At 29.2% G+C, this 18,656-nt stretch overlaps 2 protein-coding genes and 1 non-coding gene across 3 annotated transcripts; all 3 read left to right on the forward strand.

Annotated features, from left to right (window-relative positions):
- Window positions 1-3,551: 3,551 nt before the first annotated feature.
- TRNAR-UCG (transfer RNA arginine (anticodon UCG)) lies at window positions 3,552-3,625 on the forward strand. Its single transcript has one exon. It is a non-coding gene; the product is annotated as a tRNA-Arg (tRNA).
- A 283-nt stretch (window positions 3,626-3,908) lies between these two features.
- On the forward strand, window positions 3,909-5,684 carry LOC111013301 (MLP-like protein 34). The gene is made up of 2 exons (XM_022287728.2): window positions 3,909-4,112; window positions 5,274-5,684. The coding sequence occupies exons 1-2, from the start codon at window positions 3,920-3,922 to the stop codon at window positions 5,543-5,545; spliced, it is 465 nt and encodes a 154-aa protein (XP_022143420.1). The 5' UTR covers window positions 3,909-3,919; the 3' UTR covers window positions 5,546-5,684.
- Window positions 5,685-8,198: 2,514 nt separating this feature from the next.
- Window positions 8,199-10,498, forward strand: LOC111013280 (MLP-like protein 31). Its single transcript, XM_022287709.2, has 2 exons — window positions 8,199-8,450; window positions 10,122-10,498. The coding sequence occupies exons 1-2, from the start codon at window positions 8,264-8,266 to the stop codon at window positions 10,394-10,396; spliced, it is 462 nt and encodes a 153-aa protein (XP_022143401.1). The 5' UTR covers window positions 8,199-8,263; the 3' UTR covers window positions 10,397-10,498.
- The last annotated feature ends 8,158 nt before the right edge of the window (window positions 10,499-18,656 follow it).

An 18,656-nucleotide genomic window follows, 5' to 3' on the forward strand; every position in this document is an offset into this window, starting at 1 on the left:
AAGAGACTACAACTTTTAATAATGAGTCAGAGATTGATGTGTATTTGTTGGAAGCTCTTGTTTCGTTAGAGGAACCTAATTTCAACATACTTCACTGGTGGAAAGAGAATGGTCAACGATTTCCAATTCTTAGCCAAATGAGTAGAGATATTTTGGCAATTCCAGTATCGACGGTAGCATCTGAGTCGGCTTTCAGTACTGGAGGACGTGTAATTGATTGCTATCGTTCTTCATTGGCTCCAAGAACTGTGGAGGCTCTTATATGCACTCAAAATTGGCTAAACTCTGACCCAATAGATCTTGAACTTCGGAAGCTCTCGTGATGGAAGAAGTATTGGTTCTACTTTTATTTATTTTATTTGTTTTGAAATATTTTCTTTTAAATCCTAACCATGTCGTCTTCTCTTCTTTGACTATAATTTTATAGGATTCAGAGTGATTATGGATGAGGAAAATAACATTGAAGAACTTGGAGATTTTTCAAAGTTGGTGATTTAATATTTGTGATATAAAAGTTGTTGATTTATTTTCTATGTTTGGATATGGACTTATGTATTAGACTATGATTTTATTTTCTATGTTTGGACATGGACATTGGACTTATGTATTAGACTATGATTTTATTTTCTATGTTTGAATTGACGTATTTTAGATTTAGATGACAACTTGGAAGTAATATATATATTTTTTAATTTGGATCTAATGTCTTTTAAATTTCTATTAGAAGTAAAACTACTAATTATTTTAAATGATTATTTGGAATTTGATGATTCATTTTAATATTGATTAACTAGCAATTCTAGCATAATTAATTGTCTAATTGTTATCAAATATTCAAAATTATGAAAATATTCTCGTAACTTTACGGTTAAAAATTCAACTATTAAAAAAGAACACCCAACCCAAATCATCAACAAAATCAAATTTTAAATATAAAATGAATTAAAAATTATTCAAAAAATGAAAAAATAAATAAATTAAACTGACAAAACCGACAGACCGAACCGACCGTTCGGTCGGTCGGCCGCATAAGCATGTGTCGGCGTGGTCGGTTTTCCATAGACAACACTTTTGGCGTTAGTTTATGTTGTCTTTTGGGACGAATGACATCAACATTTTCGACGATGTTTTTTTATTTCATTTTTCGTGTTTGTACCATTGCTTTTATCTGGAAAAAAAAAATTATTTCATATCTTAATAGTATATCAGAAAACATATTAGAGGTAATATGTTCGAAATAATTGGTAGATATCATAGTTGTATCAAAAGTAAATCAATTTCATATCATATTTATATCAAACATATATCACATATATATCATGAGTATATCTGTCAATCATAGTTATATCAGAAGTAAATCAATAGTATATCAGAAGTCAATCAGTTCTATATCACCTATAGTAGTAGATATCATAGTTATATCAAACATATATCACATATATATCAGTAGTATATCTGTCAATCATAGTTATATCATTAGTAAATCAATAGTATCAGAAGTCAATCAGTCCTATATCACCTATAGTAGTATATATCATAGTTATATTAGAAGTAAATCAATTTTATATCAGATGTATATGAAACATATATCACATATATATCAGGTCTATATCTGTCAATCATAGTTATATCATAAGTAAATCAATAGTATATCAGAAGTCAATCAATTCTATGTCACCTATAGTAGTAGATATCATAGTTATATCATAAGTAAATCAATTTCATACTATATGTATATCAAACATATATCACATATATATAAGGAGTATATCTGTCAATTATTAGTATATTAAAAGTCAATCAGAAGTAATTTATTGTTGGTTCGGACCTGCAGGGTATACTTGTAATTTAGAACGTGGGCCTCCGTTTTTTTGTAAAAAAAAATGTTATATTTGAAAAACTCAAACCTTATTGTTATTTTGCTTATTTTCCTAACTTTTTTTTGCCATATCTCAAGTTGCCCCAAAAAAAACCCCTAACAATTTAGATTGAAAATTTGGTGATCATATATGAAAAACACTAGACATGTTCATTTTAATTTAGGGCTAGTTCTGGTCATTTGATAACTATTTTGGTTTTTTATTTTCTATTTTTCAATTAAAATTTGGTGTATAGAAATAAAGTTTTTGTGGATGCAAAATATCATCGGCAAAAGAATAAAAAATGTTTGGGAAACATCTTTCTCCCTTTCTTTGTTTTGTTATCTCCTTTTTAAAAAGGTTTTAATTTTTCAAAACTATGCAAAGTTTTGGGAAAAAAAATAAAAAATTAATTTTTATTATTGAAATTTGGCCTAAAATTTAAATACAAAGAAGGTAAAAACATACCCAAAGAAAATTGTGAAACAACGAACATAAATTTTAAAAGCAAAATACTAAAAATTAAACTGTCATCAACTGACACTTAATTAAGTTTCACGGTCCTATTTACTTACTCGTAATCGTAATGGAAATCAATCGTAATGAAAATCAATCGTAATGAAATCAATCCGAACGGAAATGTTATTTCATTGATATTGTTTACTTAAACATATATGGAATCGAAATAAAAAACCAATTCATGGTGTTTACTTTCATCTGGAATCGTAATCAGACATATGCTGATTATCAAAATACCCTTATATATTTATAACTAATATAAAATTACATTAATTAAAAAGGATGTTATGAGATTTTTTATATTGAAAAAAATAATTATTTATAATAATTTTTAGATCTACTTATATTATTTTACTTAATAGTAATAAATTATATATTTTGCATTTAAGTCTAAAATTTTTTTACACTTTATTTGATATTATTATTACATTATTTATTATAATAAACATTATTTTGCCAATTCAATCTAAAATTAAATAATTTTATAATACAAACAGGCAAATGAGAAGAGGAAATGCGACAATGGAGCAGTTGAAAAAATAACCCTAAAAGAAAGCAAAAAATCGTGAGTGGGTGTAATGGGATTGCCCATTTTTCGGGGAGTGATTCCAAAATTTGGAGTGGGGCCCACGTTTTATTCTCATTCATTTATTTTGGTAAACATAATCAAACGTAATGAAAATTTTGATTACGATTGCGAGCAAGTAAACGGGATCTAATAGAGAAAGATTAGGTCGGGTGCTTGCATATATGGGATAACAGGCTATTTGATGATGTCTACCCATTATTTCCTATCGTTAATATTTGCAAATATGATGATGTGAATATTACCGCGTATTAAAATTTATTTAAAGATCACATAGAACAATAGAAATCTGGTGTACTCCTGAAAAATAAGTCTCACCTTTGCAGTATAACTACTCCAATAATTTTTCTGCTCTATATTCAGCGAGTAAAGTTTTAAATATCGATGTCGAGGTCGACGAAAGATGTTGAGATCTCAATTTTACAGAAATGTCAATAGAAATATTGATAAAATGTAGATGTCAATGAAAATTTTCGGAAAATCATAAAAATTATAAAAAAAAAGTATTTATATTAATAAATAATCATTTTACACTTTAAAATCAGTTGTAATTTGTAATTATTAGTATTAGGTCCACCTCACAAAATGACCGCATAGCGTAGTGGATTAGCGCGTTTGACTTCGGATCAAAAAGTCATGGGTTTGACTCCCACTGTGGTCGTCTACATATTAACAAAAAAATATTTTTGTAAAATCTCATTTTTTAAATAATCAAATTGGTTTTAAATTATATTATATATATATATATATATATATATATATATATATATATATATATATATATATCTTGAATAAAATGATCGGCATACCTTTAGTTTAAAGCGTCTTATTAAAAATATTTATAATAAAAATTCTTTTAATTCTGCATTTGGTCACATATTTAAAAAAAAATGTTCTACTTTTGGCTATAAAAGGGCTCCTGCTTGGAACATGGATGAGCAGGGATGTCCTGAAAATGGCTCAGATTGCTAAGATCTCAGAGCAGGTGCAGCTCAAGTCTTGTGGCCACAAATTCTATGAGTTTCTAAAGAACAAAATGGACTACTTTCCAAGAATGTTCCCTGGAAACATTGAGAGCTATAAGTTTGCGGAAGGAAATAGTTTCACTCATGGCAGCATCTCCCACTGGAAATATGACATCGGTCTCGGTGAGATATCCTCCCACTTTGATTCCTAAACTTTCAAATATTTTTAATCCTTAAAGGCAGTTCTACTAGCAAGGACATGCAATCTCTAGGTAAGACATCTATTGCAGAGATCGTATATTTGAACCTTAAAAGTTCTTAATGTCTCTCGAGTCGTGTTTTGAGGCAAGCACAGATGCCTGGGATAGGAGGACTGAAGCTCAAATTCTGAATCTCATAAGAAAAAACATGTTTTAATCTACACACCTATTGAAAATATGACATGAGTTAGTTTCGATTGATTAGATACCTCCTTACTTCATCTTAGATTAAAAAAATGATGTAAAAACATTTGAATCTTAAAATTTCCTCCCTAATTTGGTCATCATTCGCTAAATTTTCATAAGTGAAATATTATACATATATTATACTTCACTTATTAAAATTTAGTATTATATATATATATATAAAAAGTACATAGAGAAACTTTATCTTTTCATTTTATTTTTAATCATTTTTTATTATTATTTGGATGAAAATTTTGTCATTCATCTCTCCCATCTCTCTTCAAATTCTTTAAAATTCCACTAATTCTCTCTCTTTCTCTCCACTCCATTCTCTCTCGATTCCCCTCAAATTCCACTTCTCTCCCCCCTTAATTTTCAAATATATTTTCTCTACCTTTACAAATTCCACTTTTCTTAAATCTCTAAAAAAAACTTCATTTATCTCTCACTTAATATTTTCATTTTTTTTCCATCCGCTACTCTTTTTTTCCGCCCATCCAAATACCTTACTCAAATTATCATTTATTAAGTTTATTTAAATTTTGTAAATATTGAAAGATTATTTAGATAAAAATATCGATATTTATATTTTTGAATGACAAAATTGCTCTTAAAATAATAGTAATAAAATGATAAATTTCATGTACATCACACGTGTTGCTCACTAGTATAAATAAATTTATTCTTTCCCTCCATGTGAAAACTTTCGAATGTTTTAATAGTGATTCAGCTATTGATTTTGGTAGGAAAACACTCTCTCTCAGTCCTAAACTTTCAAGCGACGTTTCAACTTTCAAGCAGTTTATTTTCGTTCCTTCTCGCATCGTTAAATACGTATGTCTTTATATCAACTCAAATTATTGGGTTCGATTTTTGGTGGAAACAAACATATATACAGGTAGCTCAATCGAAGTAAAGATGAGGCTAATTGTGGATGAGCCTAACAAAACAATAATTTATGAGTGTCTTGAGGGAGATCTGTTCAAAGATTTTGAAATGTTCCAAGTGAAAATTGAAGTTAGCGATGGTGAAGGCAACAATGGCATAAGCTCAGTTAAATGGTCTTTGGAATTTGTGAAGGCAAACGAAGAAGTTCCTCCACCACATGACTATCTACAACTTGGAGTTAAAGTGTGCAAAAGTGTGGATGCTCTCCTTTGCAACAATTGAACTAAAATGGGGAACATTTGTAGTACTCTCGTAGTACATAATTCCGCTGTTTAGCACTCTGAATTTCTCTTTATAAATAATTCTTGAATGTTGTTGAACCCCACATCATTTAAAATAATAAACGAGATTAATACCCATACTATACTGTGATATCCGACTAGATAGGAGAGGTCCATGGAATGAACCGATACCACATCTGAATTAGAGAGATCCTGAGACCATGTAACCATGGTAAGAAAAGGCTTAAAAAAATTGATAGTTATTACCTATACTAACAAGGTGCACCTTACTTTTCGATTTTTCGGTGGTTCAATCGTAAGAACTCCAAAGTTAAGCGTGCTTGTTTTGATACAACAACATGTGGAGGTGGAGATTCGAAGTCACGATTTTTTGATCAGAGATATATGTCTTGAACTATGTTATCATTAAAATATGACATTTAAAAATTGATGGACTAGAATAAAATATTTTATAGTTTATCACTTTACAGTTTTAGAAGAAAAAAATGAAGTAAGAAAGTTTGGAGGAAAAAAAGTGTTTAGACCTTCGTAAAACTAACAAAGATGTAATTAAGTCATATATCTCACTTATCACATCTTTAAAAAATCATATGTATACTTCTAATTATATCTTTCATTTCACATTTGTTGTAAAAAAAATATGATCCGGATAAAATAGAATTATAGAAGGTAAAACATAATTATGAATTTATATTTATCCAAAGAAAAATAATTATCAATTTATTGAAAAGATGGAATACACATTAATTAGTAATAATTACTATAATTATCTTTGTAACAAAAAACTAATTACTATAATTATAATCAATAATATCTAGGTAGACTATTCCGTCAATCATTGAATCAAAATGTTTTGATAATCTTTGTTAAAGTCAATCAATGTTAAATAATTTTTTTAAAAATTTACAACTATGACAAAATAGCCACATGGATTTGTTGATTATATATATATAGAGGAGAATTCCAACCTTTAATAGGTGATTGTGTCTTACTAACTAAACTATGTTTATGTTTTCGGAATGGAGTTTTTGATTCTCGTAAATGTATTTTTTGCTCTCTAAAAAATGGAAGTATGGAAAGATGAACTCTGATATATCAAATGGTCTCCAATTTTTTTAACCAGTTTTCAATTTGATTCTTAAATTTTTTTTAAAACTCTCAATTTACCCAAAATGTAATAAAATATTTCAACTAAGTAAAATATGATAAAATATGAAGTTATTATTTTCATAAAATACTTGGATACATGGGCATATAGCTTTACATTGATGGCATGATCAGATTTTGTTGGTGCACTAGTTGAATTACACTGAAATAACATTCCTTTAATGTTCGAATTTGTCAATAAAACAATAATTCAATGATACATCAAATTTTACCGAACAAATGTTTACAATTTTTTTATGGGACGATACATTGAGAATTTTTTATACATTGAAATTAAAATTGAGAATTTTAAAATATTAAGTACGTAATTGAAAATTATCTAAATGAATGATTTAGGAACGAGGTCTCGATTGATTTCCCTTCCTTTAGCTACTCAGATGTTTCAGTTCGCTAAGTTTGAAAAGTCCAAAGAGCGCAGACTAGCCACGGAGCTTGGATATGGTTTCCCGATCGGAGATCCATGGATCACAGACGGTATCTCCCCCTGGCCTTTCGCCTCTGAGAGCGTCCATCCTTCTCGATGTCCGGGCATCCATCCAATGCATTCTTTTCGATCTTATACCGACGGTACACGGAACATCTTCATTCGTCATATTCAGCCTAATTAAAAATTATTTTCACGTATCTACAATGTTTCTCATTAATTCTTATCGATGATTTTCATCACTTTCTTCAGTGTGAAGCTTTTGGGATTCTCTTCTATCCTCTTATATTAGAATCTCTCTCCGATGTCAAAATCATTAATGTATTTCTTGTTTTTATTTTCAGTTTTTGAGTAACACATATGTTTACAAATTGTTCTGTTATTTAATTTGTAATTTAAAAAATTTTCTAAAATTGTGTCTAAATTTTGGAAATAACACAGTCAAATTGCTTGTGTTTCTTGTTCGTTTTTTTTCAAAAACAAATAAAAGTATTATTTTATCATTCTTGACTTATAAAATGCATAATAAGTATTAAAAATAAAAATATTGACTATTTAATTTAAAAATATAAATTTTCACATAAAAAGCTAACCTTTTTTTAAATTTTAAATTTTAAAGAACAAGAAACAATAAATTATTGTCAAGTATATTTCTGTTTATTTTTACAAAGAAACAACAAGAAATAAGAAACAATTACTAAACGAAGTTATGTCTTCATTTAAAAAAGAAACGAAAAACAAGTGTTAAGGATCCCACATTGAAAACAGAGTAGACCTAACAATGGTTTATAATAGACATGGGCTACTCATCTCATTGTCAATTGGTTTTGAGATTAAACCCATAAATATTGATATAGTATAGAGCCCGTTCAAACGAGCAATCGACCCAAAAATGGGATCCGGCCAAGAGAGAGGGGACGAGATGCAGAGAATATATAAAGTTTTGGAGTGGTCACAGTATCAAATTGCAACCTATAAAACAGCACAAAGGGTATAATTCTCACAAATATCTGCAGTATAAAAACCCTACTTTGGCTTCTCACAAAACATCATATTATTTTCTTCACTTGTTTCTAATTTTGTTGCTATATATTTTGAGTTTGAGTAATGGCTCAGATTGGAAAACTCAGTGTTGCGGTTCAAATGAAATCCTCTGCTGAGGAATTCTATGGTTTCTTTAGGAAGAAAATGGACCATTTGGTTCAAATGTTCCATGAGAAGGTTAAAAGCTTCAAATTCCTTGAAGGAGATGACTTCACTCCTGGCTGCCTCATGCACTGGTCTTATGACATTGGTAAGCCATATATGAACCCTAACTAGAAAGTTGTGACACTGGTCTTATGACATTGGCTCCAATACTCATGAATTCAAAAATGATGAAACTATATTTTTATTTATGTTTTCGAATAATTAGGAAACGGGAACGAAACAAGAAAGTTGTTATTTATTGTTTCCAAAATTTCTATACAATTTTGAGGATGTTTCTAAAAAATGAGAAAGAAGGAAAATACATATAGTTGTCAAATATCTTTGATTTCTTAATAAAATTAAAAACAATAAACGAGAAACGAGAACGTTACCAAACGAGTCTTAAAAGAACCGTTTCGGGACTAGCAAATTCTATCCCTAAACTGAATTGACTGACTTTTTGTTAATTCGTTTTATATCAAACATGAATTTTGCTTCTTAACCTCATGGACGTAGATAAAGTTTAGTGTGTGAGTCGAATACTCTCTCCTATTTATAGATTTTATCACGACTTTTTCTTAACTCGAGCTTCTTAAACCTAGGGTTATGAAACTTAGATTATTTGCACATGACTTGTGTATTTTGTGTTTGGACCATAAAAAGAAAGAATCCTAAAAACTTGAGCTTGTGAAGCAAACGTTTTGCTTTTATAAGTTTATAATTTACAAATTATTTACTCGAATCGGTAATTTAAGATAATTAATATATAGGATGTGAAGAATGATGAATTTCATAATTGGTAAAGCTAATTAAGTATATGTAACTCTTGTTGATTAGCCAATTAAACTTATATAACTTCAGATATATTATAGACATAAACTTAGAGTTTTATAAACTTCATACTATGCAAACCTAATCGATCTATGAGTCAAATACACTCTGTAAACCTTAATATCTTTTCAAAAAAAAAAAAGAGAAAAAAATACTATATATACACTATATATACATATATACAACTGTTCGTTTTTATAACAAAATTTTTTCCAATTTCGGGGGTCGATAGACTGTCCCAAAAGAGGACTGCAGAGTTCGCATGTACGTTGACTTTCGTGACCTTAACAAAGCGGGTCCCCGAACTACTGTCCTCATCCTTAAAAAGGGTTTTGCTGGAACTCCATCCTTTTGAGATTCCCCAACAGAGAGCCGGATGAGGGGAGACCTTCACATCTGATTCGGAGGCAGTCGATTCGTTCAGTACCCTCCATAAACAGAGTCCAAAGAGAAGTAGAGCCCTCGATCATAGAGTAGTTTGAAACTATATATATATATATATATATATATATATATATATATATATATATATATTCTTTAAATAATTGTATTGAAAAAAGAAACAAAAACATGTTTTGTAATTATTTCTTGTTTTTTTACTCTCTAAAATTTTAAATTAAAAAATAAAATTTTATTTGATAATTAATTTTTTAAATTAAATATTCAAAATTTTTATGTTATATTTATTTTTTAATACTATTATGCATGTATTTATAAGTCAATAATAATAAAATATTACTTTTATTTATGTGTTAAAAAAATATAACGAGAACAAGAAAAAAAGAAAAATTTGACTTTATTATTGTTTCTATAGTTTCTACGTTTCTAAAATATGAGAAATGAGAAACAAAAGATAAGGAATCAAAATGTTATATAAGCCCTCCTAAATAATAATTTCATAGCTCAAAAATCACTGTGTGATTAGAAAGGGTGGCATTGCCTGCAGTTGGTCCAGCAGAAGCGAAGGCAGAAGTGGCAGATTTGGATGAAGAAAACAAGTCAATCACATACCAAGTTGTTGAAGGAGATATACTAAGCCAGTACAGCTTGTTCAAGATAAAGTTCCAAGCCTCCGACGATGTCGTTGGATTGGGCGCCACCGTGAACTGGTCGATCGAGTTCGAGAAGGCGGACGAGAACGTTCCCTCCCCAGAAGTTTACCTGGAATTTCTTTCTAAGATCTCCATGGGAATTGATGCCTATCTTGCTACGACTAATTGAACATGGCCTTTAAGCATTATGAATGTAATTGAACTTGAATAATGGTTGCTTTCCAATCTATATGTTATCTGGATGACGTTGAAAGAATTTGAATTCGAACTATTGCTCCTTAGAAATAAGACTTTTTCGATGCTTCAAAATGTTGGAAAAAGAAGAAAAACATCACAAAAAGATTTTTCCAACGAAATATTTTCATCGGGACAAGGGTTGGGATACACGGTTACAAAACTGGTATTCTATCACAGTCATGTACAGTAAAAAAAATTTTAAGGAAAAAAACTATCACGAACAGTGATGGCGCATTTTTTGTGGGAAAAAATACTATCTATCGAATTTTTAAAATTTTATGATAGTTTTTAACTTGTCACGAAAATTTGAATTTTTTCTTTAATTTAATGACAGTTAAAAATTGTCACAAAATGATAAAGTGCGATTTTGGCAGGAAAAAACGCTAGTTTTCGGATTTTGTATAAATCGTGACAGGTAAAATCTGTCACCAAAACTGGATTTTTATTTTATTAAATGACAGTTAAAAATTGTCAAAGAATGGTAGAGACGCAAGGCGGGAAAAAACGTTACTTTCATATTTTTATAATTTTGTAACAGTTAAAAACTATAAAACTATAAATTTTTCTTTGATGAATGACAGTTATTTTTGTAAATTTATTTTTTTAGGATTTCATTACAACTAAAAAAAATATGATATATAGTCTTGTCATCATTTTCAGAAATAAATAACATTTTTTAACCGTCACAACTTTATTTAACCATTTTTGATCGATTATACAAAAAAAAAATTGTCACAGATAGTTTCGAGCTCGTTTTCCTTTTTGCAAGAATTCAATACTTTCTCTTACCCTCTATTTGGCATCGGAAAAATTGGCCCACTCACGATGAAAATTTGAAAAATGTCAGGAGTAAGCCGTTTCTCCCGACGTTTTATAAAATGTCGGCAAAGCATGCTCACAGCGTTTTTTGTTGGGTAAATATACGTTGTATATGTAAACTGAATAACACTAGCAACAATTTACAACATAACTGGTTACAAACAATTATAGATCTTGACAGCTTTATGAACACAAAAACTTTACAAAATATAGTCGAAGCATGCTACAATAGCGCTGACCTGAAGATAATTATTCACTCTGCACAAGTTGCTAGCAGACTATAGCGATCGTAATACAACGACTAACTCCGGTAGAATTGCAACCTCGAACTACTCGGATCTGGCAGAATTCTTAGGTACTTGCCTCAACACAAACAAGAACAACAACTCAAAAGAAGAGAGAACTCTTGTGGGACGAGGAGAATACCCAATTGTGGTATGCTTCGATATCTCAAAAGAAAGAAATCCACAACTATATATAGTTGTCCAAGCATGTAACCTATCACACAAAATTAAACACATATGTAACATTTTGCATATGTTACATATGTAAATTTAATGTATATAAAGTTACAAATTAACACAATAAAGAAACAACTTTTCCATTTAAATAAATAACTCCAAATTTAATATTAAAAGAAACAAAACCACAAGCATATTCACCACGTATATGTGAATAAATTTCTTGCACTTTCTTTCGCACCTTTAAATCCAACATTTTACACACAAAATCAATTGGGAGTAAGCCTTTCTCCCGACTTTCTTTAACTTTTCGTCCGGAGAAAGAGTTTTCTACTTCTTGGGAGAAATATATTATTTCCTGATGCTTTTTAAAAAACATCGGGAGATACTAACTTCTCCTGATAAATATTTGATAAGCATAAGGAGAAATTGGAAATTTCACGCGAAATTCCAAGAATAATGTTCCCTGGAAAAATTGAGAGCTGTAAGTTTGTGGAAGGAAATAGTTTCACTCATGGCAGCGTCTCCCGTTAGAAATATGACATGGGTTTCAGTGAGATTCGCTTGTTCCTAAATTTTCAAATGTTTTAGCCCTAAGGGTAGTTTTGTTGGTAAGGACATGCAGTCTCTAAGTAACACATATCCAGAGATCACATATGTTCGAGCCTTTGGATGAGATTAATAAAAAAAAAAATTGATATGATCTTTTAGGTCTACGCTTTGGGACGAGTATAGGTGCCCTAGTATAAGAGGGTGAAGCTCCAATTCTCGAGTCTTGTAAAAAAAAAGTGTGTATGTTTTAATTGACACACCGAACTAGAAATATGTGACATGGGTTTCAATGAGATATCCTCCTTGATTCGTGTTAGATTAAAAAAATATATATGTAAAAGCGTTGGAATTTTAAAATTTTCTTTCTAATTTTATCAACCTTCACTAAATTTTCATACCATCTCAGTTAAATGGTCTTTAGAATTTGTGAAGCAAATGAAGAAGTTCCTCCACCACATGACCATGTACAAGTTGGAGTTAAAGTGTGCAAAAGTGTGGATGCTCTCCTTTGCAACAATTGAAATAAAATAGGGAAGATTTGTAGTAATCTCTTACCACGTAATTCCTCTGTTTGGACTATAAATTTCTCTTTATAAATAAATTCTTAAATGTTGTTGGACTCCACATCATTTAAAATAATAAACGAGAATAATACATATATTATGGTAGTAGGCTTTTTTTTCTAATATTGTTTTTTCTTAGATATTTCAAAAAATATATATGCTCTCCACCAAATTATTTCCAAAAATAATATTCAGGAAATAGTTGATTTTCTTTCCAGAGGACAGCCTGATTTTAGCTACGCATTGGAGACGGATTTATAACTATTTTTGTTTTTTAAAATCTTCTTACTCATACGTGGCCACCTATTTACCAGCATGGTAATCTCTTCGACGTGGCGCCACATTTAGTTTAGTGATCGTCTCTTAATTTTACGAGCATAAATAGTTTGGTAGAAAGCATAGTACTCTGGTAGTATAGAAATTTTCGCTCTTAAAAAAAATACTTGGGCTTGGTTGTTGAAATTAATATCTAATTAAAAAATTGTGTTGGGTTCAATATGATAAAAATAGAAATTGAAGGTAAAATAAAATTATGAATTGTTTAAAAAATGGGGTACACATTAATTAGTGATAATTACTATAATTTTCTTTTGAAACAGTAATAATTACTACAATTATCTATTATAAGAAAAATAATTACTATAATTATAATCAATAATATCTGGGTTATTCCATCCAATAAAAATGTTTTGATTATCTTCGTGAAAGTCAATAAATGTTTACCCTTTAAGTAATTGGTATGTAATCCTCCCTTCGAGACAGGAGGTTTAATCCTCCATATTCCCAAATTGTTATTCTAAAAATAACAAAAAAAAATCAATCAATCAATGTTTAAATTTTTTTTTTTAGTTTGCAACTATGACTAAATAGATACGGTTAAGCTTGATTCGTTACTGTTAAAAATTATTAGATCTAATTTACTAATAGAAGATCTAAAATATAACAGTTAACAAATGTAATCTTAAAACAGCCCAACCAAAACAGTGTTCAACAAATCAAAGAATGAGAAAGATAAAAAAAATAGAGGAGTTTAAGGGGAGGGATGGACACACAAATTTAAGGTGGTTCGATCAAAAAGATCTACATCCACTGTTGAAAGTCATCTTATTCACCAATGATCATGAAAACAGCAGTATCACACAAAGAATCAAAGCATCACCCACTGGTAGACCGTGCTTCTCCTCTGCATACACTCCTTTGGAATTTCACTGCTTCTAATCACTAATTTCTGCTATACCACCAGCTTCCTCAAGCTCGAAACAGAGATTTGAAAACCCTAGGGAAGAAGAGAATAAAACTTCAGCCGATTATAAAATGTCCCACAATCTCTCCCGTTCTCACTCACTCTCTCTCACTACCATAATCCAACAAACTAAATAGGAAAAGGTGTAACAAACTGTCCCCGTCTGAGCTGGAGAAATAAAAGGAGCTTAGAATACCACCTGTCCACCTTGGTGTACAACAACAGAAATAGTAAAAACCAATTAGCTGTCAATAAATAACAGTTACTATTGTGTAATTTTTTTTTTAATACAACATGTGGAGATGATCGAATTCACAACTTCGTGCGGTTGAGATATATATCAATTACCATTGAATTATGTTTGCTTTGGCATATATATTTTTTTTATTTGAACAATGATAGGAGAATTCTAATATTTGACCTTTCAAGAGATATATGTAATTGTATCTTGACCGATTGAACTATGTTAATATTGGTAAATAGAATTTTAGTTCTCATAAATTGATTTTTTTTTCTCTCGGAAAAATGTAAATATGGAAAGATAAACTCATAATTTCCAATTTTTTCCTTTTCTTTCTTCAACTTCCAATGGTCTCTCGTGTCATTTAATGCATTCTATATTTCACAATGATAAACTTTTAACAATGACATTTTCTATCCTAGCCAAAGTGTTGAGGATAGCTCAATGATCGAGATACCTTGGTTGTTTGAATCTCAACCCAAAATTTATATCAACAAAATATATATATATATATTTTGCTAAGAAAACATCGATATCCAAAATAAGATTTTCGTGGCTAAAATTACGACGAGTTGTTGGACGGTTAAATATATCGAAATGGTCTAACATTTTAGATATTTCTCAACTTCATTCTTTTTTTTTTTTAATTCTCAATTTTACTTTTAATGTAATAAAAAGATTAATTAAGTCCTTGGGTAGAAAAATATGGTAAAATTAAGTTATTATTTTGTTAAAATAATTAGATATATGGACATAGCTCTATGTTAAGCATCCCGCATTGAAAAGAAAAGGGACCTAAGAATGGTTTATAATAAACATGAGTTACTCCTCTCATTGCTAATTGGTTTTGAGATGGAACCCGATCCCATGAATATTGATATGGTATCAAAGTCCAAAACGCTCACGGATTGATTAGCCAAAAGAGCCACGATCTTTTTGTTGAGAGTGTTTTGGAGTCACACCATAAAGGAAATTAACTGCTCGTTTGGTAAGGTTTCCGTTTCTTGGTTCTGTTTCTTCCGTTTTAATAAAGAAAAATAGAATCACGACAAATAGAAAACGGGAACAAGAAATAAGAAATAAAAAACTTATGGCCGGTTTGATTACGTTACTGTTTCTTTATTTTTAATGAAGAAAAGCTATCAACTCTTGCAGTGTAAAATTTGGATAGGATTAGAAAGAATGATTCATCCAGGAATATCATTAATTAAAGGTTCTAATTGATTAACCATCTTGTGTTTTGTTTCTATTTCTCAAAATTAAGCTTGCAAACATAAATTCCAACTGTTTTTTTATTTTGTTATCTACTTTTCAAAAATAATTTTATAATCTAATGAGAAAATTGTTTTTTATTTTTAAATTTAGCTATGGATTTGAATATATTTTATAATTAAAAATCATGAAAAACATGTTAAATAAATTGTGAAGAATCAAGTGTAATTTTCAATAAAATAAAACTAAAATAAAATGTTATCAAACCAAGTCTGAGTTGTTTTTTGTTTTTTATTTTGAAAAGCTTTTTTTTTCACCTATGTGTTTAAGTCAGTTTTTTAAAACTAAAAAAATAGGGCTTGTTTTATATATATATATATATATATATATATATTATTAGAAGTTAATTAAGCTTATAAATATCACTCTTCTATTTATGGGTTTCTTTGTTTTTATCTACCATTGAAAGATTTTTTTCATAATCTAAGTAAAATTATTCATTTAAATAATTATTTTTATCTTTTAAGTTTGACTAAGAATTCAAATATATTTATAAGAGAGGCGAAAAATATGTCAAAAAAATTATATATATATATATAAAAATGAAGATGTGGACTTTTCAACAAAAGTAATTCTCATTAAAATAATTGTTGGAACAAAGGCGTGTCGTATGGTGATTGGGAGAGGGAGAAGTTTTTTTAAAATAAAATTGCAGAAATTGTCAACCACGGCCACGGGTCCACCACGTCACTAAAACGCAATTAATATCTTCTTTTTTTTTTCTTTGAAAGTAGCTTACAAAAAACTAATGATTAAATTGGGGAAATTGTCAAAGTTTTTTTTTTTTACAATTTTAGGTCGGTTTTTTAAAACTAGTTATTCTGGTCATTTTTAGTTGAACTGTGGACTTGAAATTACCTTTCTGCTTTTTTATGTCTTTTAACTTTTCTCTCAAATTAAATATATATATCTTTCTTTTCTTTTAACCTCTCTCACAAGATTTAGGAATAAAAACAACGAAAGTTTATTGTTCTTGATTCTAGTTTTTTTTTTAACATAAATAACAATTTCTTTTTTAGAAAATAGTAATATTTTTTACATTAACTTATAAAATGAATAATAAATATTAAAAACAATAAATATACCATAAAAACCTTGAATGTTTAATTTAAAAATAGCTACCAAACATGTATATATTTTTCCTTTCTTAAAAAATAAAAAACGAGAAACAAGAACTTACCAAACGAGCTCTAACCGCTTTCATTTTGGTCTCTATATTTTTTTTAGTACAACATGTGGGGTCGGGGATCGAACTTGCAACCTCTTGGTTGGGAATATATGTCAATTACTATTGAGCTATGCTCACTTTGACATTTTGGTTTCTATATTTTCAAAATGTTCATTCTAGTTTTGTACTCAACTTTTGCTTATATACTTTTAAAATGTCAATTTTAGTCGTCTATTTTTTAAAAGTGACATTTTAGTCCCTATTTGAAACTTTTTAACACATTATATTCACAAGAAACCTTAGTTTTGCTACATTTCAGAAAATTTATTGAATATATTATCATGCTGAAATTATAACCAGAAAATGAGATAAAAAGATCTTTAAAAAAGAAAGAAAGGAAGGAAATGAATCGATGAAAACAATTACTTCAGAAAATGAAATAAAAAGATCTTTAAAAAAAAAAGAAAGAAAAGAAGGAAATGAATGGATGAAAACAATTACTTCTTTAAAAATATAGAAATCAAAACAGATATATCAAAAGTACATGGATAAAAATTGACAAAAAACTAAAAGTACGTTTTTTAAGTTTAAAAAACAAAATAAACAAAAGCTTAAATTGGATGTATCAAGATAATATTTAAACCTGTTAATTTTAACCAAACTCGTGAATCAATTTATTTGAACTATAATTTTTTTTCCCACAAAGCTTCATTAGGATTTTTTTAAACACCCCTGGTGGTAGTTTTTTACAAATAAACCCTAGTCATAGTTGATATTAATGAATTATTTGCATTAATCTTTTAAAAAGTCTCAAATAACAATAAATATTATATTAAAAAGTGACTATTTTGGTCTCTATTTACAAAAATTTAATACAAATTACACAATATAGACTCTTTAATATAAATTTATGACTATATTTCAATAAATTTAGTAGAAAGTGTTGGGCTAAAATTATGATCAAAAGAAATAAGATCAAAATGAAAATAATCACTTTTAAAAATACAAATACCAAAATGAACGTTTCATTCGTACCAGAATTAATACAAATAAAAATTAAAAATATAGGGATAAAAAATGATATTTAACCTAAATTTTTTTTTCTTTTTTTTTGACAGAAATATTTAACCTAAATTAAAATAGTTGGAAAAATTCTGAGTCTGCAACCATTAACCAGCATTGGTCTTGCCTTAAACTCAGTCCTCGACGCGCTTTCCCACGACCACACTCGATTATATTTAATAATATTTATTATTATTATTAATTATCATTATCGCAATAATTACTATTAAATATAAATATAAATTAATTGACTTTTTCTGCGGCTATTGAAAGTTGAAACAGTTTTTTGGGAAAAAGGAAAATGCAGAAAAAGTTTCCGGAAACTGAATTTATTAAATTCACGCGGGAAAAGAGTCGCAATCGGGTACGGTCGGGACCACGGGAACTTGCTTTGCCCAGTGGCCTGGCCGGCCCGCCACTTTTTTAATTTGTGGACACTGTCCTTTGGATTTTCACCTACCGATGGTGACGTGGCGATATTTGAATGGTCGTGCATCTCCGGCAAATCTAATCCATTGGTCGGGAAAAATTATTTTCGAGAGTAGATTAGAAAATAGAGAAAAAAAAATATAAATCGGTAAATGAAGATGTAAGTGCTGTTCGTGATTGCAATTCGAATGTATCGGTTGCTTTTTAAGTCGTTTGATATGGGACATGATTTTTGCATTTATATGCATTCCTTACCACTTGAACATGCGAAGTAATTTCTTGAGGTGTTATCGAGATTGAAGACGTTTGATCCTAAACAATCAGAATAAATCTCTAGCTATGACTTTACCTTTTTAATAAGTTCTTTAGTCTTCAATCTCAA

Source organism: Momordica charantia (genome assembly GCF_013281855.1).
Source record: "Momordica charantia cultivar OHB3-1 chromosome 8 unlocalized genomic scaffold, Mcharantia_2.0 BLBB01000008.1, whole genome shotgun sequence".
Taxonomy (NCBI): domain Eukaryota; kingdom Viridiplantae; phylum Streptophyta; class Magnoliopsida; order Cucurbitales; family Cucurbitaceae; genus Momordica; species Momordica charantia.